This window comes from Lichenostomus cassidix, chromosome 1Aa (genome assembly GCF_008360975.1).
Source record: "Lichenostomus cassidix isolate B80296 chromosome 1Aa, HeHo_3.0, whole genome shotgun sequence".
Classification (NCBI taxonomy): Eukaryota; Metazoa; Chordata; class Aves; order Passeriformes; family Meliphagidae; genus Lichenostomus; species Lichenostomus cassidix.
Genome location: NC_139480.1, coordinates 49,118,498 through 49,146,477, shown reverse-complemented (window position 1 = coordinate 49,146,477; position 27,980 = coordinate 49,118,498). Strand labels below are relative to the sequence as shown.

Genomic DNA, 27,980 nt, shown 5'->3' with positions numbered 1-27,980 from the left:
GGAGCTGTTGCTATGTGTTTTCATGTCTTTAATATTATTGAGCAAGAAGGGATCCAGCGTGTGGGAAAGATTTTACAACTTCTGTCTTCATTTATGTACAACTTGGCCCTGCCTTCTAATTTCAGGCAACAGATGGTGCTGCCCCCTCTTTGGAAACACAGACCAGCCTCTGATGCTGAGAGTCTGGGAAGAAGAGGTGGGAACAAATTGCATTTGTGTTTTGCCCTTGGGCTAGTTGTGGAGATTGGATTTGTTCCCACCACAGAAGTCTTTTGTCATGATCTGTCTCACTTCCTCACTTCTCTTCTTGTCAATGATCTCCATCTCATGCATTTTCTGCAAAGTACAAAGAGGGAGAGCTGAGCAGGGAGAAGCCAGCATGTTTTTTTTTCTTCTTTTGCCAATCTCAAGAACAAAAGTTCAATTTCCCTGATTAAGTTACCTGCAGAGATGGAAAGAAAACTGAAAAACCTCTATCCACTATTCCCCAAATTCACACAGCCTGAGCTGTGCCATGAAGGGAAGCAGCTCTCTGTCCCCTTCCCTGCTCAGATATCAGAGAAGACTCTGCTTTATGGTCTCTGACACACAGGATTCCCTCCATGCACTGTACAGCCAAGGCCCTTGTGTACCTGTGAGATTTCAGTGAGGATAATCCCTTGATACTGCTTGCCACATCCTAGGGCTTCCATCTCTGCCAGGAATTCTCTCCTCTCCTGAATTTCATTCATCACTGATGGATAAGAGAAAGAACAGTGGAAACAGCATGCAGCCAAAAAGCAAGAAAACCTATTCCTGTCTAGATCTGAACCCCAAATTTCCTAGTTCTCCTTGAACAGCAGTCCCACCAAGGCAGGATGATATCTCCTGTAACACTCATCTTGCTCAACATGTCATCACAATATCTCAGTAGTCCTTTACATAATGGGAAATGTCCCTTCTGCCCACCTTCTTACCACTCCCCAAGTCCCAGGGACAGACGTTTTCTAGTTTTCTTTGTGCAGACAATTCTGTTTTGCTTGTGGGCAATTTAAGCAGTCTGTGGATGGAGACAGAACCTCCTGTTGAGGTTCATTAGTTGACATGCATCACCCAGTGACTGCAACCATCCAAGATCAGGCATGGATCATCAGCTGCTGCTTTGCAGCACAGACCTGCAGCCAGCTCATCCAAACCATGGTTGGGCTGTCCAGTGACCTAGTCTGTGTTGCATTATGCTTGCTGGGAAAAGGACCAGCAGTACCTGAGCTTGCTTCCCAGGTATCCCTGCACATCCCATGGCTATTCCCTTGCCAGCAGGGTGCATTTCATGTGGGCAGCCCAGAGAGCTATCTGCCAGCAAACCTCAGCAGTATAAGCTCTGTGAGGATGGCTGGATCACAGCGTCACAGCAGCAAGTCCTTTCTCTTGGAAACTGGGCTTTGTGCCTCCTCCTGTAATGGGCTTCAGGTTACTGGCAACACAGCCTGCCACCCCAGCCCTTGGAGGGAGCTGGCTTCCCAGGCTTCCTGCCTGCCTCCCTCCCTCCAGGGGAATGAAGACCTACATTCTTCAAACCGGTCAGGCTCAGCTATCTCCTCTTCCTTTTTCCGAACAAACACTCGCTCCACCTCGTCCTCTACCTCCTCCTTCCCTGTTGCTAAGATGTTTTGAAGTCTTCTCTTTTCCTTTTCCAAATCTCCTGTGAATGCCAAAGGAAAAGGATTTATTATCAGCATGTCTCCTCAGGGAGACACACCACACTGCTTCCCTGCTAATCATGCCAGAGGAAGTGTTGCATTAATGTCAGTCCACCCCTGGACTGTGTGCAAGTACCACACAGGGGTACAGAGCCCACCAAACCAACATCAGAGGTTTGGTTCACATTTATGTGCTAGAAAATCACAAAGTGCTCCATTCTTACTCAAGGACTGCAGATCCCTATCAGCTGTCACCCCTGAGCCAGTGGGCAGAAGTCAGTGAGCACTTACAGCAGATGCTCCCTCAGGGATCCATTTCTAGAGCATCTTTGAAGACTGAGAGTATGAGGATGTGGAGAAATTCAGATACACTGCCACTACTGAGATTGCAGGCAGGGGATGGACAGAAGGGGAAGAGAGGGTCCAGGCATCACCCTGTATTTATTAGCAGTGTTTGCTGGCTTACGTGTGGGCTGTGGCTTGAACTTCTCTCGGGTGTAGGCATCTCCTGCCTGGCACACCTTGGCAGGTCGGAGATGTGGTCTAGCTGGAAGCCTGAGTGGCCTACAGGCTGCTGGCTGGAAAGCAGTCACTGGCTGTTTGCTGGGTGGGGGGAAACACTGAAGGGGCAGGGCATCTCCTCCTGGGAAACAAACCAAAAATGACAGCAAATCAGACCGAAGGGACTCTGGATGGATGGCTCTGGGCCATTGCCAGCAGATCCACCTGTTGATCCATAGTAGCATCACAAACAAAGACCCCAGTGCCACAGATCTCTCACTGCAGTCATTGGGCATGAGACAGACTATGGTTCAAGTCACACTGTTGCACCTTGTTTCCTGGATGACCCATGGGACACCTCGCCCTGTTTGTCCCCATGTGTCAGCAGCTGCTGTGCTGCTGTTTTAAAGCACTTGCCCATCCAAGCAGGCTGTGGGTGAATGCCCCCGTCTCAAGCAGAGATGCAAAAGCTCCTCATCACAGCACAGCAGCAGGTGGGAGAGCCAGGGGGCCTCACTCACGTTCCACATAGCTCATCAGGTATCTCTTCTGGGAATGCGTCAGCTGGAACTCGTCCATCATCGCTGAAAAACACGACGTGTCGGTGAAAAGGCAGCAGAGCCGAGCTGGGGAGCCCGCCCTGGGGCCGCCCCCGCTCACAACCCCAACCCCCAGGGGAAGATGCGGGTTTGGGAGACTCCAGCCGGGGCGATAGCCACGAGCCTGCCCGGTTGTCGGAGCGCGATGGGACGCTGCACTCCGGGGCGAGGCAGGGCGGGCCAGACCCCGGTGCCCCGAGCAGCCGGACCCGAGCCAGCCGCTCTCCGCCGTTACCTCCCAGTAGCTCCCGGGTGCCTGTGCTGTACCGGGCCGGCCTGCCCGGCGCCGAGACCCCGCCGCGGCCCGAAGCGCACGCCGCCTGCATCGCGCCGGGCGATGACCGAGCGGCACCGGGAGCGCGGCGGGAGCGGCGGCGGTTGCCACGGCAACGGCGCGGATAACTTCCGGCAGCGTCGGGCGGAAGTGGCTCCCGGAAGTGCGGCGCGGAGAGCGCCGGGCGGACAACATGTCTGACAACGAGGACAAGTGAGAGCGGGGCGGCCGCGGGGGGAGCGGGAGGAGCGGGAGGCGGCGGCGTGCCGCGCCTCGGAGCGGTGGGGAGGTGGGGCGGGACGGGGCGAGGCGGCTCGGCCACAAGTGCGACGCGCGTGTCTCTCCCGCAGCTTTGACGGGGATGACTTCGACGATGTGGAGGAGGATGAGGGCCTGGAGGACCTGGAGAACGCGGAGGAGGTGAGTGCCCCGCGGGCCGCCGCGCTGGCCGGCCCGGGCTGGCTCTGCCGGGCCCTCAGGGTCGCGTCGCAGCCTGGCTGGGCGGCTGCTGGCGCTGGGGAGGCCGCAGGGGCTCCTCAGGGCCTCGGCGGCGGGTGAGGCTGAGCAGGGCGCGGGTTTGTCTCCACCAGGAGGGACAGGAGAACGTGGAGATCCTGCCCTCGGGAGAGCGGCAGCAGGCCAACCAGAAGCGGATCACGACCCCCTACATGACCAAGTACGAGCGAGCCAGAGTCCTGGGCACTCGTGCCCTCCAGATAGCGTGAGTATTGCCTGCTGAGTCCCCAGCATTGCCACAGCTGCGCCTCCCTTCGTGCTGGAAAGTGCTTTCCTCTTGCCTTAAAAATCCCCAGATCTCCTGAATCCTTTGCATGGCTGCTTGAGCTTACGTGCCACCCTCTTGGTGCACAGGACTGTGGGGCTCTTAGTTGCACCTGAAGTCTGTGTGTCTCTCCTTGCCTGAAACTGCTGCTTGTGCATACAGAGAGATCATTTAGTAGCCACGATGAATTTTCCTGTGTCACAGGCAAAATTACTGGGGAATGGGACAAGCCAGTTCTGGTTTTTGTCTTTCCTAAGAGAGACAGCATGGACTGCAAAACTTATAACTGGTTTTTAAAAGCTAATGTGTCAGGGAGAGATGTTCTGAAGAAGCTTCAGTTGATACCACAGGGCTGTAGGAATTGAGAGCGAAGAAATCAACCTGAAATCTATTTTAAGTGCAGTTGCTTTGCAGGAAGCTGTAAGACTTTTTTAATATTTGTAATTATAAGGCCTTATTTGTAATTGATAATAACAATTAGAACTTAGCTTAAGTGATGTCAAGGCTGCCTGTTCTTAATCCCTTTGCCTTTTTAGACTTGTTTTAATAATAAGTACCAAAAAGTTTTGTGCTTTTTGGAAAACTGCCTTTTGAGTGAGATTATTAGACTGTGGCAAGGGTTTGAGTTTCATCTTGGTTATATGTGAGCAAGTCAGAATGTAAGAGATGTGTTGGAGTTGTAGGAGGCCTGCTCATTTTACAGCAGTTCCACCCTTTTAATTAGATTAATTTTAGAACCACTCTTTTCTTCATGTTTAAGTACAGCAGAGGGCAGCCAGGAGAGCATGGATTTGACCAGTTCTTGAGCATGAGCTGGTTAGCAGAGCCTGAGGGATGGGACAAGAAGAACATTCAAGTATAAGTTTGGTCTGTAACCATCTGGGGGAATTTTTTTATTGAAGTGCACAACACAGCAAATAGTTTTGCCAGGGTGATGTCCCACCCTCCTATTTTATTGGCTGTTGTAGGGGTAACACAGGTAGGCAGGTGTTTAGCTGTCCCTTTTCCCTCTGTGTGTTTGCTCAAGTGGTTGTTGATGTTCTTCCTAGGATGTGTGCCCCTGTGATGGTGGAACTGGAGGGAGAGACAGACCCTTTGCTGATTGCCATGAAAGAACTCAAGTAAGTCACAGAGTTTGTACTGATTTCCATAAAGCCAGCAGTACTCTCCTCATCCCAGCATTTAGCAGCTTATTCTAAGACAGGCTTCTCTTCCCTCAATAACAGTGAGCACTGTAGTTCTATAGTCTTCTCCTTTTTTCACCTTGGAGTTTCTCCACAGCTGCTCTCTCCCATCCTAGTTGCTCCTGGAAGTACTGATGATTAGGAGTGCTCTGGACCTCTCCTACTTCACAGTGTTCTTTATTTCTATGATGGGAACCCAAGGTCCTCATCTTTCTGGAATCAATTTAATTCCCCAAATGGAATTGTTTCAAGGCAGCCATCTAAACAGACCTGTGTTCAAATGAAATGCTGGCAAAAATTAAAATAAGGGTCAGACTGGTGAGAATGTTTGTTTCCTGCACCCTTGCATGCTTGGCTTATTGTGCTTTCCCTCTGCTTACAGAAAGGTAAATAAATTCTTCTTGACTGTAGCAGAGGCAGCTTTTGGATGACCACTTGCAGGCCTACCTTTCCAAGCAGAGCTCCCTGCTGTCCCACAGTTTGTCTGTACAATCTAGGTCACATGCAGGTATCCTTCAAGCAACTGGTCTCCAGTTCTGATTAGGTCCCTGGCCATGAATGGAATTTTCCCCCTACTCCCCCAGTTTTTCAGTGCAGTGAAGCTGCTCTTGCAGATTTTATATCTATTACAGCTCCCTTTGCCATTGCCAGGAGCTCCTTAGGTCATATTGCTGTCAGATCTCCAGACTCAGACTGAGTTGCTTCTGGTCACTGCCTGAGCATGAGCTCTGGCAAGTAAGTCAGGTGGGGTGCATCCTGTTCTGTGCCAAGATTCAGTTGTAATTCTTGGCATCAGGGAGTTGCTTTACTACTGGAAAAACAACATCCCTGAATGTAAAGAAGTTGTGTTACTTTTCAAGTCTGATACAGTTGAAACTTGATGCCCTGGTGAGATTCCAGACTGTCTTATAATGTTTTGCTGACTTAAGTCTACTTTCATGAAGTTAAACTGTGTTCAGCATTTTCTTCCTATGTAATTGGAAGGTCTGTTAGCAGGTGCTGTGCTCCACCCCAGCTGTAACAGGTTTTGGTACCTGAATAATCACTGTCTCATGTATCCTTCTTAAAATGTAACTGTTGCTATCAGGATGCAAATTTCTCTGTAAATACCAGTTTGTCCTGGAAGTTCTCGGAATTCTGCCACCTTTTTAACGTCATGAGGGGAGAAATCCTTCATCAAACAAAAACTGGATTTGTTCTTCAAGTCCCTTGATTTATTTTATTCCCCCTATATCAGTGTTAGATGCTTGGTGTTGTCTCTTAGTGGGTTCAGACCGCAAGACTCAATTTCTGCAGTAGCAACAGAGGTCTGAGAGGTGTTTGGTGTTTGTAGTCTCAGGGTGCTGAGTGCTTTGCACCTACCAATAACAGAAGGTTGTTGGTACTTTGCTGTGTAATATCAAATCACTGGTGCTACACAGCTCCCAGTTAAATCTGATGAGTCTATTGAAGCCACCAAGGACCTCTCTTCCATTGCCTGCTGAAGTGATACCGTGGAGATTCTGACATTTCTGTTCATCTCTCTCTTCCCTTCAGAGCACGCAAGATCCCAATAATCATCCGTCGTTACCTTCCAGATGGGAGCTATGAAGACTGGGGTGTGGATGAGTTAATTATCACAGACTGATCAGACTCCAGACGTTGTTTTTGTTTTTTCTTTTCCAGGGGTGTTTCTCCTTTTGGTTAGTATTTGTGTAAATAAATTCTAAATCTCCCTATTTTAAATTAAATTAGATGTATTTGGGGTTTTTTCCCCTCTGACTTTCTCTTTCATCTCAGCCCTGCATGCCTGAGGGATGACTTTTTTAGCTGTCTCCACCAGTTTGGGTGTTACTTTTTTGTCTCTGTGTCATGGACTATATTAGTAAGATTAGGGAGCCAAGAGCAATGCTGTTTTTTCAGCTTTCTTGCACTGTTGAAGGGCTTGTCTTTTGGCTAGGCTAAAGTAACTCCCTCCTCCTCTAGCACTGCTCCTCCCTGGTTACAGGACTGATACCCAATTAAACTCCTGCTGTACAGAAATGCTCTGGCAGGTACTCTAGCTTCAGAAAGACTCCAGCCTTCCACTGCTGTCCCTTCTTAAAACGGGAATGCTGAGACACCTCCATTGCTTTCCCCTAGACAGTTGGGCTTTTGTGCCCAGAACAAGTTGCTGTGGAAACCCCCAATTTCCTCTTTGGCCAGTGCTGACTGTGGGGCTTCTCAGGAGTATCGTAGAGCAGCTCTCATCAAATCACCTATTGTTTCCCTGCTCCCTGGTTGCTTATCAGAAGTGGGGATCCCCTTTCAGTGGCACTGCCCCGGCCGGAAGCGCGGCCGCCACTCGCAGTCCCACCAGCTCGGCAGGTGTGGGTTGTTGTTGTTGCTCTTGCTCCTTCTCCGACACAGAGATCCTGGGGATGGACCAGCCATCTCACTTGTACATACCCTGGTGGTTCTTATGGTGGCACAATAGTGGCTAAATCCTAGAGTTCCTTTGATCTCTGTTGTGGTGAAAGATCAGTCGTCTGTCCCCTTCAGGTACCTGCATTCTCACCTCCTATATGCCAGGAGGTAACATGGTCGAGTCAGGAGTTGGGTGGATGCCTTACAATCTGTAAGGGCTTCCAGCCAGTGCTAGCTAGTTTTCATTTCTTGATCTGTGTGCTTCAAGGCTTTTTCTCTGCATGAGGAAGATCTGACCTTAGGCAGAACACACCAGATCTTTCTCAATTATCTTACTAAAAAGAGCTCTCAGAGGTTTTACTTTCTATGTTTAAAGCAAAGATGGGGGAAGGTGCACCTCACCTGTGGTTCCTGCCTTATATAATGTTTTTCCTTACACTGCTCCAGAAAGAATATTTCCAACTAGTTTGTGCTAAAGCTTGTGCTCATATTTAAATTGATCATTCTCCATGCTGTATGTGTGGTCTGTGCCTGCACATGAGCACCCGTGTCCCAAAGGAAGTTTATACCCACCTGCCTGGGAACTTGGCTCATATAACCAATGAATGTTTTTCTCTTACTGCTCCCTGTAAAAGCACCAGTCTATCCTTCCTCTCTTGGTGTAACAGGAGGGGCTGGTTTTGGAGGCAGTGCAAGAGCTGAATGGATTCCTGGGTGAAATGACAGGTCAAAGGGGATGTGGAGATGTTTGCAGGTGCATGAAGGGGGTTGGCTGCAAAGAACACAAATGCTTCCTGGTCCAGACCATCCTTACCAAGAAAAGGTTAATTTGCAGCACTGTGGCCTTCAGCCTTCTCCCCCCACCCTCCATGGAATCCTTTAATCACGTTGGTGCGGTGAAATTTCAGCCCTGAAATGGTGCCTTTGTGCAATCGTTTTGGCGTCTGCCATGGAGCGCGGGGTCGTTTTCTTGTCCTTTTTTTTATTTTTTTTTAAATGGCTTCTTTGTTCCCTACCGGACTCCCCTCCCCAGCCATGCATCTGTATCAGATACGATTAAAGGGATAGGGAAGGATGCCGGGCCAACTCCTGCTAGGCTGCAGGAGGAGTGGTTAACCCCTCTGCTACCAGAAGCATTCTCAGTCCTGTCTTACTTGCAAGAACCCTCCTGTACGAGAGGAGGCATCCCCTTCCACTGGAGAATGGTTGAGGCAGAGCCCACTCACCTTCCTAATAAGCTTCTTGAAGAGTCGGAGAGGAGTACTTATGCGAGATTAAGAACTTCTTTTCCCACTCTTCTGTTCATCCATGCTGTGTCCCTTCTCTCTCCCACCCCTGTGATAAATTTTCATACCTCTAACTCCACGATGGCTTCCCTTCCTCCCCACCCATGCTCCCAACCTGCTCAGAAGTGCACTAGTTCCTTTCTGGGCTCTTCCCACAGCCTGTGAATTGGGGTAGAGGTTTCTCCTCCTCTCCGTGAATGGTCAGTCCTATTTTGCATGGAACTCTTCAGCTGGCATCACTGTTATTAGATTCATTAACCCATCCTGCTGTGGATGCTCTTGGCCCTATACAGAACTTCATCCAAATAGTGCTGGGCTTTTTAAAAAGCTTTGAAAATGTTCCACAGTTCCTGGATATTCTGCTTACTCTACTCGCCCATAAAGTGTTCAGTGAACACAAACTCACTGCATCTGCTCACATGCACCAGCATTGAAACCCTTTGGAATCAACTTGTAGTTGTTTATGGAGTGTCTGTGTTAATTGGACTCCTACCTTTCTGCCGTTGGCCTTAAGAGATGTTCTTAAGCAGAGCAATACACATTTTTCTTTCCAGACAAGTTCAGATACCCTCCCAGGACCTGACTATACCCAGAATGTCTTCTTTAACAAGTAAGAAGGTGTATACATGTGTTCTGGAATATACTCTGTGTGTGTGTTTGTATTTAGGTTCTTGCTTGTGGAAGGCGTGAGGGTGGGTGGGTTGAGCTTTTACAGAGGAATTAATGGCTGCTTCCAAAATACACAAATTTGTGTATGTGGGGAAGTTTTTTTTGAAGGTATGTCACCTGCTACCTGGTCATGAGGAACCAAGATGAGAAAACTCACACTTATACAGAGAATTAGCAATCACACTAAGAAATTTTTGGGTGAAGCATGTGCAAAATAGTACTCTTAATTGCATGTGCTATATCTCAGCTGAAGAGTAGAAATCAGTGTTAGTGTGTTTCTCATGGGAGAAATAACGGGAGCTGGGTTGTAAACAGAAGATGAGCTTCATCTCCATGAAGGACTCTGGAGAGCAAGTCAGAATTCTGCTTGTGTCCTCTTCCTGAGAGGCAGAGGAAGGCTCTGCACAGGATCTGTATGGTGGTGGGTGACCCATCCACGTACTGGGGGAAAAAATAGAGACTTGCAGGGAAGATGTAAAAAAATCCCCAGACATTTGAAAATGAAACTTTTAAGTTTATTATTCCATATGTTTAATGCAGAGTTAATGGTGCTAGGATGGCACAGAGACTGAGGAAAGGGAGGTGGGGGAGGAAGGTGCTACTTGCATAAATAAGGGGATGGGACTGGAAGAGGTTACATGCGTACAGGGAGCAAACATTCTACGTGATCTTTTCAGACACCACAAGGATAAGTCGTCTGTAGCTAAGGGAGGCAGGAAGGGTATCTGACAGTCATATCAGCAGAGGGATACAGCAGCACCCATCACAGTCCACATTTGGTTAAAGTCTCTTTCTAGACTGGAATATACATTGGAAAGTCCCACAGCATGTCTCTGCAGTCAGTTGCCAGGAATCGTCTTTTCCTGCAGCAATTTTTGTTCCAGTTCACTCCCTGGCATGACAAACCACCCCAGTCCTGGAAGTGACAAAGGGGAAGCAAGCAGACTGTCCTCAGATGATGAGCTGAATGAAGAGGTTGATATCTAAGAGCTGGTTGCTTCCAGTTTGAAACCTAAGGGCAAAGAAGATTGCTTTGCACCTAAATAGGCTTCTTTTCTTGCATCATCCAAGATCAAGTCTGTAGCTACCTTGCTTAGAGCCACAGGAGTATCTTTCCATTCTCAGCATAGATGGGAGGGAGGTGTTGACTGACTGGGAGACATGATGCATGAATGAGTTCAGCCTGGGTTTGGAGTGGGAGCTCAGAGAGCACTGGAATTAACTCAGGGTGTTGGCAAGTGCATAGTAGCTTTCTTGGTGCCTCTTCATTTCATGCAGGCACAGTCAGACATGGAAGAGCAAGGACCAAGTTTGCTCAGAGGTTGTTTGGGATTCTGAAGAGATTAGAAGAGACTGAGAGGCCAGAAATGCCTGACATAAACAAATACAGAGTAATTTTAAGAAAGGAGGATTCACCCATAGCACCGTAATGATTCATTGGTCCTTCCCCACCTCTCCTCCACCTTCATACTTGAACATGCATGTGCACACAGGCTATGTTACGAGTAATGCTAAGACTGACAATGCTGTTCCCAAATCCCATGTACTGTTAAGGCAAGCCTTAAAATCTCCATGCTGAGAAGAGTGTGGGATTAAACAGAGACAGGATGGACGGAGGAGGTGGGGAGAAAAGCTAGGGTGCAGCTGTGGAAATCAGCAGGGAAGCAAGCGTAGATTGGTCTTCCAAGGGGTTCAAGATTCATGCATGTGTGAATCTTAGGCAGGACTGCTGCACGACACTGATTGCAAGGGAGCTGGCCATGCCATCCTCCCTACTGCTCCTCCCGTGACACATCCGCCGAGGCTGAGCAACCACCCTTCACCTGCAGCAGGTGACAAAGTGTTGGCCATTGTGGCCTGTTGGAAACACTTGCAGACTCCCTGGAGCAGAGTGGGGAGGGGAAGGAAAGGACAGTCTCTCTCATCGTACAGTCCAGGGTGCGCACAACGAAACCCACCACAGACCAGTCACTCCATGTCTAGAATCCTTCTCATCTAGAAGGCCAATAAGGCGTCGCAAGCCAGTCATGTGGCCTGTGTGAAATTGGTAAAGGGTGAAAGAACAATAAACCTTCCTCTAGGTGGGTGTGCCAGCGAGAGCTGGGATCAAGAAAGGCACTTCTGTATACTTGGTGGGTTCTGGTGGCTGGATGGCACTGAGTGACCTTGGAGTTTGGAGGCTCTTCTGCCTGTGCTGATTCTTCGGAGCCTTTCCGTCGCTGCTTCGGTCACTGCTCCCCATTCCCTACGGTCTGGAGAGAGTTGTGTACACGGGCTGTTCCCAATGTGTGGGGCTATGGGACTGTGGCACAGAGGGTGCAGGGTCAGAGATGGCAGTGTAAAGGGGACGTTGGGAAGGTCCCATATAGGAGAAAGCAGAGTAGAGGCCAGAGGCTTGGGTGGAATGGCTGTAGTAGGGTCCCGAGGGCTGGTGGTCCGGGTAGTCAAACTGTGGCCTGGAGATGGAGGGGAAGGCTGAGCCGTAGTGGGGCAGACTCAGGGATGTGTAAGCTATCTGGGAGGTGGAAGGCTGGTCAGTGTAATGGCCTGCAGGGGTGGATCCCTCCGTTTTCACCTGCGCCTTCGAGTCCACCACCGATGAGGTGGCAGTGGACAAGGAGACTCCGTGCTGCTTGGAGATCCAGGCAGAGTGTCCGCTGGCCGCAGCCAGGGCGCTCCCGAGGCCATAGCCAGCAGCGGCCGCTGCCGCGTAGCCCCCGACATGGCCTGGGTGACCGGCGTGTCCGTTGGGTGGCAGGTATTGGTCGAATTCATTGACATCAAAGGTCTCCATGTTGGACATCACCTCATGGCTGATCTCCCCAATGTCCACATTGCCAAAGTCAATGTGTGGCTTTCCCCCTTCCCCCAGGGAACGCCCTTCTCGTTTGGAATCGGCTTTGCCTGCCTGCAGCTCGGTCTTAGGTGTGGTGGGAGGTGTGGGGGGCCCATGGCTCTGACCTGCAATGTGAAGAATATTTAGAGGGGGAAAGAGAGAGAAGAGGTGAGTTACAGCTTTATGACTGGCTCTATACACAACCCAGCTCTGTTCTTCTCAGTATGCCAGCAGCTCTCTAGCTGGAGGCTTTAGTGGAGGGAGAAAGAAATAGTGGAAACCAAATCTCTTTATATCATCTTGTGGAAAAAAGGGAGGATGCAGTGATACCTTGCCTGACCAGAGGAATGCAAGTACCTCTGAAACTCAGGCACATCACTATACTGCTGACACCAGCAGAGTTTGTTGGGTCATGAGCAAGGTGTGAGCCCCACTGCTAAGGCTTTCACCATGATGACTTGTCTTTTTTGAGCCTCTGACTTGGCTGTAGCCTGTCAATAGATTCACAGGGACCTGAGACTCACCTGAGGAGTGTTCTGGATGACCATCGGACATGGGTGACCCTTCGCCAGGATGCCTGTGGTCCAGGTGGGCGTTCTTGTAGTGGGCCTGGATGGCAGCAGCCCCACCAGCCTCCCCCTCTACCTGGCCTTCTCCCTCTCCCTGCGTGGCCTTGCCATTTTTCCGCCGGCGGGGCTGGTACTTGTAATCGGGATGGTCCTTCTTGTGCTGCATCCTCAGCCGCTCCGCCTCTTCGATAAAGGGCCGCTTGTCGCTTTCGTTCAACAACCTGCAGAGACCAAGGTGGTAAAGAAGAGAGGAGGGAAAGGAGTGGGGCAGGTCCACCAGAAAAAAACACCTATGCACAGTATTGTGGGACACAGTGTCTAAATCCAAATGTCAGGGTATTGCCCCATGCAGGGTACTTCCCAGAACAACAGGAAGAGCTTGGAGTGTTTCAGTGGAGACAGCAATGCTTTCCTTCTCCTCGTTAGTCATTAAACCCTGACACTGGTTGGTGTCAGTGCTGGGTCCCCCTTCCCCACCTGTGTGATGCTTCTCACCTCAGTAAGTTCAACTTACCCTCACTTACACTGCCAAATGGCAAAGAACAGCCTTTTGGAGCTGTGTCAAATGAGGTTGGATGAGCTGCTTTTAAAAACTTCAGGCAAATTACGGGCAGTTGGGATCATCCTTTGGGTAAAGATAGGGTGGCACACCCTTACTACTTGTAGTGCTACCTGCCCCATGTCTCTTGCTCTTCCCCAGACTGTATTTTTTCCATGTTAACCACCCCCCTTTCATAAGCTCTGCTCCTAGTTTGCAGCTCTATGGAGCACCAGTAGCAGCACTTGATGTTGGCTCCACAGTAACTATGTAAAGTAACCTTTAAGCATCTTGCAGTGTCCTAGAAGGGAATTAAAGAAAATTTGGAAGGGGCAGAAACAGCATATTCTACTATTCCTGGAGCTTCTGCGCACCTTGGCTGAAGCACAAAGGACCAGCCTTTGTTGAACCTGGCCAAGCAGTTGTAAAAAATTTAGTTGCTATTTTGCTAGCTTTGTAGAAATAGATGAGCCTTGGTCTCTGGACGAAAGGCATGGCAGAAATGTAAGCTCCTTCTCTGTATTCCTGCCAGATCATGGGCTGCTCTAGTTAAGGCTCTCTGAGGAAATGGTGAAATGCACAGGCAGGAGGCCTCAGAGCACTTGAAGATGAGATCAAACTCATTGCGCAAGCCTTTCACAGCATTTCAGCTGGAAGCACTTCAATTTCATTGTATGATTTTCCTCCTCAAATATTCTCGTGACTCAAGGTCATCCTGCCTCCAACCAAAAACCAGTGCCCTCAGAAGGGACCAGTCTTCTTGTGACTGGGAGCTCTAAACAGCCATTAGGAATGGCAAGGCGCACAAACAGCAAAACCAAATTCCATTTATGTTATGTCCACATCTTTTTCTCCCCAGCAAAAGAACTACACAGAGGTGGGACTGTGCCAGTACCTTGGCACCCCCAAAGCTCCTTGCACTAAAATGTGACCAATTCTGTTAAGCTGTAGGCTCTGGGGAAGATATAAAGGCCTGAACTGACCCGAAAAAACTGAAGATGAAGAGGAGACATGGCTCAAGGAACACACAAGTAAATCTGGTGGGTGATCAAATGGGTCGCCAGCAAGTAATGGGTTGGTCCCTAAACACCCCTTTCCCCTGTACTCCTTGTGCATCCCCTTGGCTGGCAGACAGAAGGTGTGTGGCATGGGCTGGAGCCCATCCTGGTGCTGACCTGGGTTCACTCCAGTCAGCCTGCGCAGGTCGTGGCCACACACCACATTCCTCCACTGCCTTAATCCTGGAGATTAAAGCAACTGAGCCACCATGAATCCAACACCAGCTTTCCTGTCTCCCTCCCGCCACTGTATGCCACGCTCACACATCCAGGAGGCCTCTAATCCCTCAGCCTGTGCTGCTCCAGACAGCCCTCCAAGGGCAGCCCTAGTAGGCATTGTGGCCTGGGAGCAACCTTGCCTCAGCAAAACCTTCACCCTTGCAGAACAGGGGATATGGAGCATAGAGACAAAACCTGCAAAGCTCAGCCTCCGAGATCCGTCTTGTGGGTGGTGTGAAACAGAGCCACTGGAGGCCATGCAGGTGTCAGATCTCTGCCCTCTGAGCCGTGCTTGAGTGCCTCACTTCCTCTCCCCTTGACAGCAGCCCATGGGTAGTGCCACCAGCAGGACACAGGCAAGTCCACTCCCCGCATCTTTGCCTTCTCTCCAAGGCTGCCTGCTCCCCCTCCCTCCCACTGGGATCAGAATTCAAATCGGCTTTAGCAAAGTGAAACTGGTGCGAGCAGGCAAAGGCCAGGAGATTTGGGGGGATTTGGATTTCACTTGCTTCCTGCCCTCCCCCTCCTGCCCCCCACGCTCCCCAGGCCATAATGCAAAGGAATCTCGCACGGGCAGAGAAGTTACGGATCACAGAGCAAAGCCCTTCATGGGGCTTATCCAAGCCTGACACCAAATGCTCACCCTTGAGCCCAGGGGACAGGGGCAAGCATCCAGCGCCACGCTCTGGGAGGAGAAAGAAGGGCTAAAACCTTCCTGCTAGGTTCTTGCAGCCTCCCCTCCTGCTGCCTGGTATTGCACTGCTCAGCATGCCAGGTGCCTGGTTCAGCAGCCAGAGGCCTGAATTGGCTGGGATTCAGCTGCCACTGAGTCAGTGCGGTGATGGGCTTGGGCACTGGGGCTGGTGCAAGGCAAGGGCTGGCTGGGAGCAGAAAGCAGCCATCCTATGTGTCCATGGTCCGAGATTTTGCAGGCATGAACCAATTCCCTGGGTGCTGCCAGCCTCATGCAAAGATCTCTCCATCGAGGCCTCTTGCTCCTCCCTACCAAGCCGTCCTCCCCTTCCCGTTCCTCCCTTGTTTTCAGCCCCGGAGGTGGTGCTGGCTGGCATTTTGGCTGGGAGTCATGCCGACATTTCCAGCAGCCAGCCTCCATTTGAGAGCTATGCCCTGTCCCACCCTGGGGAATGAAAGCATCCAAGGACAGATTCCATGACTGTCAAGCACAAAAGCTCTCCCTTCTTTTTTAGTACATCCCATTTGTTGTCTACACCCATCGCACACCCCAAGTGGGTACAGACTGGGGAAGGTGGATGGGGCCAGAAGCCCTCTGGTACCGTGTTTGGGGTCAGATAGGTAACATGGCCATGAGGGTGTGTCCTGCAGCCCCTTCCAATGAGAGCTGGCAGCTGTGGAGGATATGGCGGTGCAAATTCAGGGCTTAAAAAAAAAATCCTGAGCCATTGCATCCCATTTTGCAGATGCCTCTCAAGATTTCCCAGCCTTTGCCATCCCCACCAGTGCCGATTGCTGGGGTCATGCTTGGTTTAGTGGTGGTCTGCAGGCAGTCCCTGTGCTCACCAGCTTTTCCTCTGCCTAACGTGCCCTTTATCTGTATAAGCTCAGAACAGCCAACATTTTCCAAAGGGACCAGCCATGGCAGTAGGGTTTGGGTGGCCACCTTGTGAAGGTAGAGCCAGGGCCCTTTGCAGAGATCCTCATCAAAAGTTTGAGGCTAAGCCATCCAGAAAAAAATCCTGGCTGCTTGCAGCTGTACCCATGTGCAGGAGCTATACCTGGGTGACAGTGGAGATAAGGCAGTGGGAATCTCAGTGGAGAAAGCCCAACCACACCATGGTTGGAAGGCAAGGCTTCGGGCTGCTATCCTGGTAACCTTTGGGCCACCTTCCCTGGATTTTTGTGGCTGGTATTTCCTCCCAGCCCCACAGAAAGACACATGCATGTGGCCAGACACTGACTGTACCCACAACCCAGCTTGTTGTAGAGTCTCCGTAGGGACTGGCATGGCTCGGAGAGCCTCAGCCTGTACTAGGGACCCTGGAGAGGAGACCTTCTAAAGAAGCACCCAGCAAACTCAGCAGCATAAAACGACCCCAGGCCTGACCCCACAAGCTTCTTATCTCACCCACGCCTCCTGGCTGTATGGTGCCCTAAGAAACACACAGGGATCTTGACCATTGTCTGCCAGCAGTGTCCCGCTGCTCTGAGTCCCATGTGGCCAGCAGTGGGAGCCATGTCCTGGGAGCAGGGAGGCAGTTGGGTGCATGACTGTAGCCATGGGCTGGGGGCTATATCTCCCTGTGCTCTGAATGCAATACCTATGGAGGTTTCACCTCTCTGCTCTATTTTCAAGGAAAATGCAGTGCCTGGAGGAAGACGCTGTTGCGCTAAAATCTGGCAGTATTTTGCAGTAAGGGAATGATATCTGGAAATCAACATTTTGGGAACAAAAAGGGTGGGTCCCCCCCATACCCCCCCCACCCCCACTCTTTCCAGCACAGCTTCATGGTCCAGAGGTTGGCAGCAGAGTCCCAGGTGAAAGCAAGTGCCGTAGCAAAGGGAAGGCAGAGGGGATTCAAGCAGGAAAGAGGATCAGATGAGACATTCACAATCAATGCTGTGCCTTTGACTTCCCAAAGAAATCCCTTTGCTGGGGTTACACTAGACACTCATGCGTCAGGGTAAACAGGCTGACATAGCAGAGGGACACTCTTATGCCCAAGGGGTTGGTTCCTTGCAAGCAAGGCAGTTTGAAACCAGGAATGAATAGACCTTGCCATCAGCTGCTGTAGAGAGTGTGTTTTGAAGCTTCTGCTTCAAAAAATGTCTCTTGGCCCACCCAGGACTGAGGGCTTCTGCTATGAAATGCTATCAGGGTGCAAGAGAATGAGAGGGCTGTTTGCATGAGCCTTGGTTTGCCTTGGTTGGTGCGAGGCAGGGGACTGTGCTGGGGACTTGTGGCAGAAAGTGTAACAGGTTGATGGGGTTATGGGCAGAGAGGGTGAGATGGGAAAGAAGCAGCACAGACAGCCTGACAGATTTGGCTTGGGCATGATGGCTCTCTGCACACTCATGGGCTGGCTGCACTGATAGAGGGCAGCCCATGGGTCTGCTGGAGGAAGGAGGGGAGAGTACTGAAGGACCCCGGATCTGCACAGAGACAAAATGAAAATGGGCACACAAACTGGTTAGTGCCAAAGGACAAGTATATGTATGCTTGTGAGAAGGGAGGGCAACTCTGGGTGCAAAGGAAGATGGGGCTTGTTTGAGCCAGCATAGTGCAAGAGAGCCTGCTCAGGCTGGGACTGTTGCAGGTCTCTTCCTTTCTGCTAAGTCTCAGCCTCCGTTTCTAGCCAGGTCTCTCCTTGTCCATCTCACTGCACCTACATAGCCTGCCAAAACTGGGACCATCCTGGGAAGGACGGGTGTGGGGCTCTGACTGCCTGTCTCCCATCCCCTGACCTTCCTCCTTGGCTATAACTTGGTTTCCCTCTTGCATTGCGGCACTGCCCAGAAAAGAAGCCCAGTTAATGCTGGGATCTCAGTTCAGCCAGGCTTAAGGCAGCCACCTGTGACTTAGCTCTTAAGTCTTAAGCTCAGCCAGTTTACTGCTAGTGCACAACTTAGCCCAATAGGCAGGGTGAGCCAAGAAAACAAGATCTCCCCGGGCAGTCAGGCAAGGGAGGACCAGAATGAGAGTGTCCTTGTCACAACAAGAGGAAAATCAGTGGGAAACACACATGGAAAGGGCTGCTGCCCAGGACAGAGGTGAACTCTGCTGAGGAAGCCTTCACTACATCCAACCACCACTCTTGCTCCAGTCAACAGCTGTGCCTCCTGTGAGGGGGGTTGCCATACAGAAGTCCCCTCAAGGGACACCCCTTACATCCTGCTAAGTCTCTATCCTTCCACATGACCACACAGTCCTCTAGAGGACACCTCTGGACCTCAGCCCTCACGCCCCATGCTCCACCGCTCGCTCTTACCTCCAGAGCTTCCCCAAGGTCTTACTGAGCTCGGCGTTGTGCAGGTGTGGGTACTGGTCGGCCAGTTTCCTCCGGGCAGCCTGTGCCCAGACCATGAAGGCATTCATGGGCCGCTTGACGTGGGGTTTGCTCTTGTTACTTCCATTGACCCGGACGGGCATGGGAACCAGGGTCCAGTCATAGCCACTCAGCACCTGGCTGACTGCCTCGCGGATGCACACCGGGAACTTGTCGTCATCCGCCTCCGAGTCTTGCTGTTCCTTCTTCACCTTCCCCATCTCCCCATTCCCAGAGCCAGTGAGGTGCGGGGAGTTGTCTGATGCCATGGAGGGTCCTGGTGAGAGGCAGTGGTGGTCTTCAGAGCCCACTGGGCTCATCTCCACCTCTGAAAGGTCTTGGTCGTCAGCCATGGTTGATCTCAAGCCTGCCCTCTTCCTTCTTGCTGTCCTTCTTCTCACTGGGGAGGGAAGGGAGGACGACAAAAACAAAGGAAAGAAAGGAAAAAGAGGGGGAAAAGAGAGAAAAGGAGAAGAAACCACCAAATGTGAAAGGGACTCCAAGGTCTCTGAAGAGCTGACCACGAGACAGGGGCTGCTCAGTTAAAGCGCAAGCAGAGCAATTGCCGTGCACACCGCAGAACCCGTGATCGATGGGGGTGGGGATGGGTCGGGGCCCCTGATTAATTGGGATATTGCTCTCTATCTCTGCAATCGTGTGGGGCTGACATGTGGAAGGGTCTGCAGCAAGAGGGATAAGGAGGGTTGGGGACCTGAAAGGAGAGAGACATGGACCATTCTGCCTGGGCACAGCTCCCCACGGAGGAGTGGAATGTAGAGCAGAGACACAAAACTTGTGTGGGGAAGTGTCCCCTTTTTCAAAGACATGCAATGAACTGTGTGTGGGGAGGCATGGGAAGGGAAGCACCAGCACTGTATCTATAAGCCAGAAGGGACTGATATCCCAGGTGCCAGGGAACCTGAGCGGGTGGCACCACCTTGCAGGGAACCAGCCCAGGCCTGGGATCCACCCGGAGACACTGATCCCAGCTGTGAGAAAGTGCCTCTGCAGGTACATCTCATCCCTCACTCTCCTCTCACAGCTGATAAACCAAAGGCTTAAAATACATTTACACTTCATCCACACACACACTCCAGTCTATGTGTGTGTATGCATATGCATACTCACATTCATGTATCAATATCTATATCTATATCTACATATATATATATATCCAGATAAAAACACAACCAAGTTTAACTTTGCGACAAGCCATAGCTTTGGGTCGCCTGTCCCACACACTCTGCCTTTCTCCTTCTGTCTGCAGTCACCTCTAAAAGTCCCTGCTGCTGTGTAGCAGTTCCCCCCTTAGAGAAAGAAACACTCTAAAAATAAAGGCCTCTCTTATCCTCCCCATCCAGAAATTAAAAAAATAAAAAAGAAAAATAAGAAAGAAATTTAAAAAAAGGAAAAAACACGAAGTGATGGAAAAGTATGCCTCTGGCTTAACTGGGAAAAAAAGCCAGCGCATAGCAAGAGCTGCTATCCCTCTAGTTTCAGAGGGCAATATGGACTCTTGTTGGGGAGAATGAAAAATAGTAAGAGAAAGTAGGGGGGAAAAGCGCGAACGAAAGTGTGCGCGTATGCGAGCGAGCTCAGGTAGGAAAACTTACATTGCTGGCCGGTGTGCCGGGCAAATCCTGCGAGGGCTGTGATTTGTATCCCAATAGCCCCCCTGTTCTCTCTCCCAGCCCCAGCGGCGTCGGGGCGCGCAGCACGGGGAGGCTCTCAAGCGAGTGCCATTCCTGGAGGGAGGCTTGGTTTTTACTAATACCCCGGCTGGATGTCTCTAGCAGGCTTTGCTGCTTAGCACCGGGGGAGGGAAGGGCGGAAGGTGGAGCCAAGCACTCCTCAGAGCCAGAATACTGTCGGCCAGGGATGACGGGGAGGGGACGCAGGCAGCCCCCCACCCCACCTCAGCCACCAGCATGTTCCCTGTTTTCCATGGTTCCAGCTTCTTCATGAGAGCTGCTGGCATTGGGCTGCTCTCGGTGGCATGGCACCCCAGGGATGGTGCTGGAGGATTCAGCCCTGGCAGGTTGGGGTGGTGGGATGCTGGAAGGGGTCTGGGTGGTTTGGAGCGTTTGCTGTTTGTTCCCAGGATGGGGGTCCCCCTCCTTCACCCTGATAGCATGGTTACTCCTGAAGGGTCTAGTGCTCCCCGTGTGCTAAACCAGTCCCTAGTCCTTGTCACAGAGTCGCAGGAGGATTCCTCTGTGCTGAAACAAGTTGACCCAGGACCCTGGGGTCAAGGCACTGTGAAAAGGGTATCTTTCAGACCTGCATCTCTGGGGTAGAGAAGGGGATCGGAGATATTCTGAGGGTGAAGGACATCAGGCCCAGGAAAAATACCATGCTGCTGGACAGTGGATACCAGTTTGAACCTTAAGATTTTTGTACTCTAGGGAGGGGTTCTGTGGGGTCTTGCCAAGACAAGCAGGCTCTGCATCCTCCAGCATGCTGAGCTGCTCCTGAAGGCAAATATGTGGTCTTCCATAAGGAAAGTTGGGCTTCCTGATGAGAAACACTCTCACTCACCCTCATTCTTGCTGCTCGTGCACTGGGACATGTAAAGGATCTCAGCTCTCAATGGTTTGGAATGCTCTCCCTCACATCTTCCATTTTCCAGCTCACTTTCCTTCCCACATGGCTCTGGTAGTTGGTTTCTTCAGTTTCCTTTGATCCTAGGGCTGGTATAGACCAACACCAGCTCTGTAACCATGAGAAGTCACCCACAAAAATTCTGATTATCTCCTAAGGTAACAGTGAGTTGAACTGAGCTCCTACCCCAGCTCCTTGTTGCAGACCCAACCTGAAGACACTTCAGTGTTATGTGAGAAAATACAAAGAGATTAATGCCTATGACCCAGGGAAACAGCTTGGAGGGATTTCAAGAACATTCTCAACTCCTGTAGCAGATTCTCACTCTCCAGAAACTTTGGGTTAGAAAGGCCCAGTAAAACCACTGGCTGGCACTATATGGACTATGAGGGAACCAGTCCCAAGGATGGTGCTGAGAACCTAAACTAAAGCCCTCAGAGCAAACCTGTGGGGCTGCTTGCTGCCCCTGCAAACCTGGCTGACAGCTTAGGGCCATTTCCCTGTACGCCTGGTGTTGTCTGGAGTAAATAAAGCTCTGAAACCACAGGGTGGCTGCAGGGAAGACCTCACTAGAGCCCAGTGAGAAGCCTTTACTGAACAGAGGTGGGAGGGGGAATGGCTACATGCCATTGGGATCAAGCAGGCAGCCCTGCTTAAACAGGCTTCTTGCATCCCACAGGAAAAAAGTAACTCAAGGGACCATCTCCTACTTTCCTTCCCTTCAGCATTACCTCTCTGGGGAAAAAGATGTGTTCAAATATTATTCCTCACATGATGCAGTTTTCCCTTTGGAAGGGAGGAATGTTAGTGTCTTTTGGATGACAGGAAAACCCAGTGGAGAGTCTCAAAATGCAGCTTCAAGGCTCTGGTTCCTTGGCCGAAGCAGCAGCTGGTCAACCTCAAGTCTTCCCATTTGAGATGAATTCTCTCACCAACAGACACCCCAGTTGTAATTGGCAAAAGAACTCACAGCACAGACAGGGGCAATTTGGCAGCTCACCCTCTGTCTGGCAGACAGATGACCAGAAAAAAACAAGTGAAGCAAGGTCAATTCATACCCATTTGTCTGTGGCCCGCTAGATATAGAGTCAGGGATACTGCAGAGCTCATGGCACCTTCCCCCAGCCACTGAGGATCATCCTCAATCTATAGGGGCCCTGCCTAGGAGGTGTGGGAGAACTGGAACTGGAGGATTTGTCTCCTGCCCCTCAAGAAGGCAGCCATTGCTGAGAAACACTGCCCTGCTTGTTTCCCTGGATGCAGCCAACCTCCAGCCTGGGGCAGGGAGGGAGAATGACACAGAAAATGCCCAAAAAGTGGTGTTTATTTACCCACCCTTCATGTGGCTGCTTCCTGTGGATGCCATGAGAAAGGCAGTGTGGCAGAGATTTCTTGTTTTCCTCTGGAGTGGGGATACCTCGTGCTGGGCTTTGAGTGGTAGGGAGTAAGAAGCCAGGAGTTCTCTAGTGTTTTGGTGGAGAGGATCCCCAGGCAGGAGACAAAAGAGCCCCACAAGGCACTGAGTGAACATTTACAGCTTGCTCAGCTCACACCCCAAGTGCAACAGGTCAACTCTGCAGGGAGAACAAAGTGGTGCTGACCCACCACTCCCAACTGGACAAGAAAGGAATCAGACCCAGGAGGGATTTCAGCAACCTCCAGGGCACTGGACCAGTGTTTGTCCCACTGCTCACCATCCCTGTCAGCCGGCTGCCACCAGCCAGCCAGGAGCCAAGTCCAAGTTGTGCCTTGTTGTCAGAGCCATGGGGTGGCTCAGCTGCAGAGAGGGATGTCCTCAAAGGAGCCTGTTCCAACCACACAGTCTCTGCAATCTCAGTGTCTCTTCGTATTTAAATGATGAAGGAAGGGGCTTTTTCCCTTCATTCTGCCTTTCTCCAGTTCTTGTATTTTGTCTCCTTTGGTCCTGCCTCCACTTTTTTTTTACAGTCCATTTCACCCTTTTTTCATCCCTCTCTCACAGCACTGAGTGTTTGCATATCCTTTGCCAAGTTTCTTCTGTCCATGTATCCTGTGTCCATATCACTCCCAAGGATGGTAGCAAAGACACCTTGCTCCAGGCTGGCTGCTTGGTGAACAAGGAGCATCATCGCAGTAGCACCCGCTTGGTTGGGTTTCAACAAGGGGACCACATGGGTGGGACCACGGAGGTTTCTGGGGAGGGATTTTGCTACGTGACACCTATCCCCTGCACCTGTGTCAAGGGAGGAGTCAGAGCCTGTCCACAGCAGAGGAGCAGCAGGATCCCCAGCACGAGAGCCAGCTTTTGTCCCCTGCCCAACTCGGGGGCACAGCACTGGTATTGTCCCAGGACTGCCTGGGAAAATGGGAGGGGTTCCCTGTGAAATCTTTCCATACAGTAAAACAGCGTCAGAGCTGGGGAGCAAGGAGGGGACGATACAGACATTTGAAAAAATACACATACACACCCCCCCAGCCAAACAATACCCACAGTGTGCTGAGGGAAAGGGAGACCCATGAATTGGGAGTTTGATAAGGATTTTCTCCCGCGCGCGCCTGCTCTCTCAACGGCCCCTTCAGTTTTCCCAACAACCCCCCCTCCTTCCCTTTCTGGCTTTCTTGTTTGGGCCTTAAACAGTGCACGGTCTTTGTTCAGGATACAGGTGAATGACAATCATGTGATTAACACACACTCGCACACACACACGCACGCACATAAAAAGCTTTTTAAGAGCGTCCAGCTTGCTCCAGACCCAAAGACAGGAGAGGAAGCCCGGGCTAGGAGGAGCTGAGGCGGCGGCAGTGGCCAGGATGGGGACAGCCACTGGGATGGATGAGCAGGCACCACCTCCTCTTTGCAAAATCCCCTTCTTGTGGAGGTGGGCACGTGAGGCAATGAGGGGCAGGTGGGGGGCAGGGGGGGGAGCAAGGTTTGGGATTTGGGGGTGGGAGGGGGACTTGTCCCTGCTACCTTCTCACCTGTGCCAGGCAGGTTGGTGTGGATTTGCCCTGGCTGTATCCCCACTGTGATGCTGTGGGAAGGACAGGGAATGGCCATACCAATATCATGTTAGGGAGGGAAACTAGACTGCCCACACCAAATCCAAACCCTTGACCTGCCCTACCTCCAAAGTGGGATTTGCATCTTTGCTGGTATGTTGCTTGCTGCTGCTGCCTGACATGGCTGGCAGGCATGCCTTGGCGAGGAAGAGGAGGGGAACAGCCCTCCTGCTGGAAAAGGGGGTTGTCTCCATGCCCACGAGGGTGAAAGAGGAGGGAGGCAGAGGACCAGGCAATCCAGGCAGTCATGGGAGGATTGCAGATGTCAGGGACAGCTGACCCATGTTGGAAGTCCCACTGTCCCAGTCAGAAATAGTGTACCAAACATCCTCAGTGAGGACTGCATGTCCTCTTCAGTGTGGAGATGCCACTGGGCCTTACCACACCTCATCATCGTGGCCATGGGATAGCTGGGAAGGTCGTTACTCAGTCCTGGGGGCAAGTGGAAGCTAGTGGCCAGGTGATCATTTGAACCTCCACAGAGGAAGTCATGAGAAAATCGGAAAAACTAGAAAGGTTTCAAAGCATTACCCTTTTTTATTTGATGATTGCATAAGTGTGATGCTCTGAGAAAAAGCAGGGAAGAGCAAACAGAAAGGCCACTATAATGCCTGGAAAACCTGTGAGTCTGCAGATGGTCTGACTCGTGAGACATCACGGGATATGACTGATGACAGTCTGAGAGAGATCAGGACCAGGTCACACCCTTTGCTGGAGCACCCAAGCCCAGCCCCCTCTCTGCCATTTCCTCATGCCCTTCTCTCCAAATTCCTCTCCCATCCAATGTCATGACTGCCCTCCCAGGCTCCCAGAGTGTGGGTCATTTTCAAGGCCTGTCTATGAACAAGACAAGCAGAGGGTCCCCAAAGCCCATGTTTGGGTCATCCTCAATTCTGTGTCGGCTGCAGTCTCCTAAGAGCCCTTTGATTTGCCTTGTGCCACAGGCAGCCTCCCACTTGAAAACTGGGCACAGAAACCACTGCTGGGCTCTAGTCTTCATCACCCCTCACAGTTTTTGGCTGAAGCTTCCACTGTTGGTCCTAGACCCTTCCAGGTGCCTCTGAGCTTCCAGCTGTGGGCATTGATGAGCTGGTTGTTTGCAAAGCAGCCTGAGGAGAAAGGCAGTGGAGTGGGTCAGTCAGGAAATGCAGAGCTGGCTGCAGGCCTGCCTGGGTTTTGGCAGCACCATACTGCATCTGTGTGGTTACAGGACAGCTGCAGGGGCTGTGCAGGAAGTTTTGCCATGGGATATCAGGGGAAACAGGCAGGCAGTGCCTGGTGTTGTTTACTGGTGGACTGGGCTGTTTGACAACCCAGTGTCCTGTGCAGGCAGCAAAAGAAATGTCCCACTGGCTGCCCTCCTCCAGGATTATCATTCCCCATGGGCAACAAAGCCTGGATGGTGCTGGTTGGTGCATAACCCTGCACTCCCAGCACCTCCGGAGGGGCAAGGGTTTCTCAGGAAGTTCTCTGGGGACTGGGCCTGGGATGTGGTTGCAGAGTCCTGCCTGGCTCCAGAGCAGGAGTAAAACCTGCTCTCTCTCCAAGGGATGATGATAGCACAGTGCTGTTGACGCTGGTGTATGGCCTTCATGTGGCTGAGCAGACTTTACTCAGCTGCATTTTTTGTTCTAAAGCAGTGGATTATGATGCCAGCTGCTTCAGAGAGGAGGTGTAGGGAAAATCTTGCAGAAAGTAAGGAGGAGAATCATCTCTGAGCATTGCAAAGACCTCAGGCAGCTCCTGGCCTGTCATCTTGGCCAGTCTAATGTTTCATGAGCACGGCAAGGACTTGTGATGGCTAAACGGGACAATTTTCCTGCATTACTCAGGTCTGGGAAGATCAAAGAGGAATGGGGCAAGCATATCTGTCTGCTACCTGCTTTGATAGATGGCACAGAGCCTGCCTGGCTGTTAACCCCTGCATCTCCTGCTGGAGAGGACAGGTGTACTTCCAAAAGGCTAACCCCAAAAAGCATGCACTGAAGGGGTAGAGCTGGGGGAGAAAGGCTGGGTGTCCTGTTCTTGGATGGAGTCTGACATATCCAGTGTTGTGTACTGGAGGGAGATGGATGCTCTCAGTCACCACAGCAGATGAGAGATGCCTAGAGGGGAAAGGAAGGGAATTGTACAAGATTGGGCAGAACAACCAGAAAAGGAGATCCTCCCAATGGGACCTGTGGCTGCAGCAGTGCTGAGTGACCCCAGTGGGCTCATTCAGTGGTGGCCAAGGTGGCTCTGGAGTGATCTTCACCTCTCCTAGTCCTGTGGATGCAGGGAGGCTCCTGGGGAGCCGGGGGAAGGGTTAAGTCGGGAAGGCTTCAGCCCGCTGCCTTGGCCCCTGTAATTCCTCCAGAGAGTAGGACTGGGAGAACAAGGAGCCCTTTCTGTTCACAGGAATTAATAGCAAAGAGTCATCTGGGGTGTCATTCAAGCCCTGATCAGCTCCCAGAGGAATGTGAGGGAGAATGAGTGAGGGAGCACGGCCTCGAGGCACCAGAGCCAGGGCAGGAGCAGTTCGGCTGGTAACCAGAGTTACCAGCCAGCATTTGGGCAGTGAGACTGTCTTCCTCTTCACCCCAGCCTCCATGTCCCCTCTGCCCTGTGCAGGGGCTCACCCTGACACCCATACTCAAAGGCTCCCAAACTTGTCCCTTGTTACCCATCCCTTCATCCCGGGGAGGGGTGAGATATCCCAGCCTGCCAACACAGCCTCCCCTCTGCTGAGCCTGTAGGGATGGACCAGGCAACCAGCACAGCCCCACTGCTCTCACAGTGGATGTGAACTTCAGCAGGCATCCCCTTTTCGGGGCTCTCTCACCACCCCCAGCCTGTGATGGCCATGTTGTTGTCCTCCCAAGCCAGCTTGCCCATGGAGAGGGTCTCCAGGGAGCCATCAAACACAGGTGGGGATATGGGGCTGTACTTCAGGGTTCAAAGTTCAGTGCTGAAGCCTTTGCTGCTGCATTGGCTCACCCAAACTGACCTGGTCATTGCAATTTCAGGAGAAAAAGATCAGTCCAAGGATTTGTCTTGCTGCTGTTTCATGGTGTTGTTTCACGGCTACACAGGAAGGCTTGAAAGTGTTGCATGGTGACACTGCAGCTTTGCCTGTAATGTCAATCAGCTCTGGTGAGCCAAGAAGAGATTTTGGGCGCATCTCTACTTTCCTGAGAAGGAGACCTTGGAATGATCTATCCTCTTCCATGACCCCTGTCTCCTCCCTGCCCAGCTGCATCATGGGCGGCCTGTGTGACAACACCTGGTAGCACAGTGTGACTCGAGGCTTTGGTGAAGCAACGTGGTCAGCTCTACCATGTGAACTACAGAACCTTCAGTTCAACTTCTGTGAGCTACAGAACTACAGCCTTTCAGCTCAGCTCTCAGTGTGTGCATGGCCACAGCATGGACAGTGGCTTGAGCTCACCAGCCTGGCAGCAACCAAAGGTCAGGCATTTCACCTGCGTGAAATGCAAACAGAGCCGTGCTGGAGTTCATGAGTTGCTTTTGCTGGCCAAAACACATCTCACCAAAGCCTCCTCTCCTTCCCTGACACACCAGGTCAGTGTGAAACCAGGCTTAAGCACTAGCCTGCATCTCAGCATCCTCTGAGAGACCCATGGTGCCACCAGGATGGACTCTTCTGCCCGCGCCCCGCTCCCTGTGCCACCACCACTGCCACAACGAGTGCGCCCTCTCATAGAGGGGTTAATAAATGATGCAAGAAAGAAGCCCTTTAA

At 51.4% G+C, this 27,980-nt stretch overlaps 3 protein-coding genes across 5 annotated transcripts; 1 reads left to right on the top strand and 2 right to left on the bottom strand.

Annotated features, from left to right (window-relative positions):
* Nucleotides 1-11: 11 nt before the first annotated feature.
* Nucleotides 12-3,130, bottom strand: C1AAH22orf23 (chromosome 1Aa C22orf23 homolog). Its single transcript, XM_085048800.1, has 6 exons — nucleotides 3,015-3,130; nucleotides 2,702-2,764; nucleotides 2,146-2,322; nucleotides 1,547-1,681; nucleotides 633-733; nucleotides 12-336 (listed from the first exon to the last, which is right to left on the bottom strand). Exons 1-6 carry the CDS (start codon nucleotides 3,103-3,105, stop codon nucleotides 232-234), a joined length of 672 nt encoding a protein of 223 aa, XP_084904926.1. The 5' UTR covers nucleotides 3,106-3,130; the 3' UTR covers nucleotides 12-231.
* POLR2F (RNA polymerase II, I and III subunit F) lies at nucleotides 3,106-27,980 on the top strand. 3 transcript variants are annotated; one of them, XM_085048803.1, is made up of 6 exons: nucleotides 3,106-3,266; nucleotides 3,404-3,473; nucleotides 3,644-3,774; nucleotides 4,884-4,955; nucleotides 9,244-9,299; nucleotides 27,246-27,980. In XM_085048803.1, the coding sequence occupies exons 1-6, from the start codon at nucleotides 3,247-3,249 to the stop codon at nucleotides 27,335-27,337; spliced, it is 441 nt and encodes a 146-aa protein (XP_084904929.1). In that variant the 5' UTR covers nucleotides 3,106-3,246; the 3' UTR covers nucleotides 27,338-27,980. The 3 variants fall into 3 exon arrangements, with proteins under 3 accessions (XP_084904929.1, XP_084904928.1, XP_084904930.1); XM_085048802.1 differs by lacking the exon at nucleotides 27,246-27,980 and adding an exon at nucleotides 10,637-19,986; XM_085048804.1 differs by lacking the exons at nucleotides 9,244-9,299; nucleotides 27,246-27,980 and adding an exon at nucleotides 6,555-6,748 and having other exon boundaries at nucleotides 3,108-3,266.
* Nucleotides 9,852-18,953, bottom strand: SOX10 (SRY-box transcription factor 10). The gene is made up of 3 exons (XM_085048792.1): nucleotides 18,544-18,953; nucleotides 12,719-12,984; nucleotides 9,852-12,319 (listed from the first exon to the last, which is right to left on the bottom strand). Exons 1-3 carry the CDS (start codon nucleotides 18,951-18,953, stop codon nucleotides 11,604-11,606), a joined length of 1,392 nt encoding a protein of 463 aa, XP_084904918.1. The 3' UTR covers nucleotides 9,852-11,603.

What these genes read in the sequence shown, in the direction of transcription:
- C1AAH22orf23 (XM_085048800.1), bottom strand. Translation starts at nt 3,105, where the DNA reads ATGCAGGCGGCGTGCGCTTCGGGCCGCGGCGGGGTCTCGGCGCCGGGC. An exon ending in CCTGATGAGCTATGTGGAAC is followed by an intron (nt 2,323 to 2,701) that starts GTGAGTGAGGCC and finishes TTTGTTTCCCAG; the next exon opens with GAGGAGATGCCCTGCCCCTT. An exon ending in GTTCAAGCCACAGCCCACAC is followed by an intron (nt 1,682 to 2,145) that starts GTAAGCCAGCAA and finishes TGGCATTCACAG; the next exon opens with GAGATTTGGAAAAGGAAAAG.
- POLR2F (XM_085048802.1), top strand. Translation starts at nt 3,247, where the DNA reads ATGTCTGACAACGAGGACAA. An exon ending in ATGTCTGACAACGAGGACAA is followed by an intron (nt 3,267 to 3,403) that starts GTGAGAGCGGGG and finishes TCTCTCCCGCAG; the next exon opens with CTTTGACGGGGATGACTTCG. An exon ending in ATTGCCATGAAAGAACTCAA is followed by an intron (nt 4,956 to 9,243) that starts GTAAGTCACAGA and finishes TTTTCTTTCCAG; the next exon opens with ACAAGTTCAGATACCCTCCC.
- SOX10 (XM_085048792.1), bottom strand. Translation starts at nt 18,953, where the DNA reads ATGGCTGACGACCAAGACCTTTCAGAGGTGGAGATGAGCCCAGTGGGC. An exon ending in ACCTTGGGGAAGCTCTGGAG is followed by an intron (nt 12,985 to 18,543) that starts GTAAGAGCGAGC and finishes TGGTCTCTGCAG; the next exon opens with GTTGTTGAACGAAAGCGACA. An exon ending in TCATCCAGAACACTCCTCAG is followed by an intron (nt 12,320 to 12,718) that starts GTGAGTCTCAGG and finishes TTCACATTGCAG; the next exon opens with GTCAGAGCCATGGGCCCCCC.